This window comes from Chiloscyllium plagiosum, unplaced genomic scaffold, assembly GCF_004010195.1.
Source record: "Chiloscyllium plagiosum isolate BGI_BamShark_2017 unplaced genomic scaffold, ASM401019v2 scaf_4843, whole genome shotgun sequence".
In the NCBI taxonomy this organism is placed as follows: Eukaryota; Metazoa; Chordata; class Chondrichthyes; order Orectolobiformes; family Hemiscylliidae; genus Chiloscyllium; species Chiloscyllium plagiosum.
Genome location: NW_025206025.1, coordinates 1,900 through 4,252, shown reverse-complemented (window position 1 = coordinate 4,252; position 2,353 = coordinate 1,900). Strand labels below are relative to the sequence as shown.

Genomic DNA, 2,353 nt, shown 5'->3' with positions numbered 1-2,353 from the left:
CAGGAAAAGACACCAGCCACTCACCTCATCAATAGCCCTCCTGAGTTTACAAAGTGTTCTGGACACTCAGTGGAATAGAGGCTTTTGTATTTGACTTTGATCTCCCTGTGGCCATTGGGAAAATGTTTCCATTGGTAGGAGAGACTAGGAGCCAAGGGCACAGCCTTAGACCTTTTAGAATGGAGATTAAGAGAAACGCCTTCAGCCAGAGAGCGGTGAATCTATGGATTTCACTGCCACAGAAGGCTGGGGAGGCCAGGTCACTGAGGATATTTAAGACGGAGATGGATAGGGCAAACATTATTTGCCATCAGGCGTGAAACGAGTGCCCTTTCTCAGCTCCTGCAGATCGTTGGCACGGGGAGTGTGCAGTCCCAGGCTCAAACAGCATCGGTCCCACGGGAAGCAAAGGGAGTGAGAGCGGCCAGTCCGGCAGAAAGGAAGCTCCCTTCCCGCTTAACCCACTGTCTTAGAACAGGCGCGGTCCCCCAGTCCTGGGTGGGATTCGCTGCAGACTTCAACTCCGTGCGACCATGTTGTGAACGCGCTGCTGCGCCCGCAGGGTGGGCGATCGATTGAAGGCCTTGCCGCACTCAGGGCAGGAGTACGGCCTCTCCCCGGTGTGACCGCGCCGGTGGATCTCCAGCTCAGAGGGGACTCGAAACCCCTTCCCGCATTCCCCACACTTCCACGGTTTCCCCACGGCGCGGGTTCCCTCGGATCCCTCCAGGTTCGACACTCCCTCTGACACCCACGGGGGACACAGTCCCACTCTGCTGTGGGTGGCCTGCTGGCTAACTCTCTGCTCCGGTAAAACTCGCTCCACCCTCGAACGGCGGCATCTCAGTGCTTTACCAGTCAGGGCGACGGGTCGGATCTTTGGAAGCAGACGGGACAATCCTCCTTCTCGATTCAAAGATCGATAAAATTTCAGTCCCGATGAGTCAAGCTGGCTGAGGCACTTAGTTCAAGATGTGCACGTAAATCCTCTTCTGAAGCCCTGTAAGTTAGGAAGTCATCGCTGTCAGTATCACGTGGAATCTCAGAGTTTAACAGATCGATTTCACGGAATATTCATTCCACTCCCATAACCCAAAAACTGTGAATCTCCATCCCATGCACTCTCCCGACTGCCGTACCTAATACGCTCCCTCCAAATTTTTCTGATTCCTGACATTTGGCAGACCTAGCTCCGAGAAAAGTTAAGAATTAGAATCCCTAGAGTGTGGAAACAGGCCCTTCGGCCCAACAAGTCCATACCGACCCTGGGAAGAGTATCCCACCCAGACCCATTCCCCTACATTTAGCCCTGACACATGCACCTAACCTACACATCCCTGAACACTATGGGTAATTTAGCGTGGCCAACACACCCTAACCTGCACATTCCGGAACACTATGGACAAGTTAGCATGGCTAACCCACCCTAACCTGCACATCCCTGACCACTATGGACAACTTAGCATGTTCAACCCACCCTAACCTGCACGTCCCTGAACACTATGGACAATTTACCATGGCCAACCCACCCTAACCTACACATCCCTGAACACGATGGACAATTTAGCATGGCCAACCCACCCTAACCTGCACATCCCTGACCACTATGGACAATTTAGCATGGCCAACCCACCCTAACCTGCACATCCCTGAACACGATGGACAATTTAGCATGGCCAACCCACCCTAACCTGCACATCCCTGAACACTATGGACAATTTAGCATGGCCAACACACCCTAACGTGCACATCCCTGACCACTATGGACAATTTAGCATGGTCAACCCACCCTAACCTGCACATCCCTGACTACTATGGACAATTTAGCATGGTCATCCCACCCTAACCTGCACATCCCTGATCACGGTGGACAATTTAGCATGGTCAGCCCACCCTAACCTGCACATCCCTGACCACTGTGGACAATTTAGCATGGTCAACCCACCCTAACCTGCACATCCCTGAACACTATGGACAATTTAGCACGGCCAATCCACCCGAACCTGCACATCCCTGAACATGCCGTGCTAAATTGTCCATAGTGGTCAGGGATGTGCAGGTTAGGGTGGGTTGACCATGCTAAATGGGTGGGTTGCGCTTCGGCGGGGCGGTGTGGACTTGTTGGGCCGAAGGGCCTGTTTCCACACTGTAAGTAATCTAATCTAATCTAATCTAATTTAGCACGGTCAACCCACCCTAACCTGCACATCCCTGACCACTATGGTTAGCACGGTGGTTAGCACTGCTGCCTCACGGCGCCAGAGACCCGGGTTCAATTCCCGCCTCAGGCGACTGACTGTGTGGAGTTTGCACATTCTCCCCGTGTCTGCGTGGGTTTCCTCCGGGTGCTCCG

At 53.3% G+C, this 2,353-nt stretch overlaps 1 protein-coding gene across 1 annotated transcript in view; it reads right to left on the bottom strand.

Annotated features, from left to right (window-relative positions):
• Window positions 1-517: 517 nt before the first annotated feature.
• Window positions 518-2,353, bottom strand: part of LOC122546480 (neuroblast differentiation-associated protein AHNAK-like) — a 3,729-nt gene continuing 1,893 nt past the window's right edge. Inside the window, exon 2 of the mRNA XM_043685181.1 lies at window positions 518-961. Coding sequence (XP_043541116.1) covers window positions 518-961 — 444 coding nt within the window. The remainder of the gene's footprint in view (window positions 962-2,353) is intronic.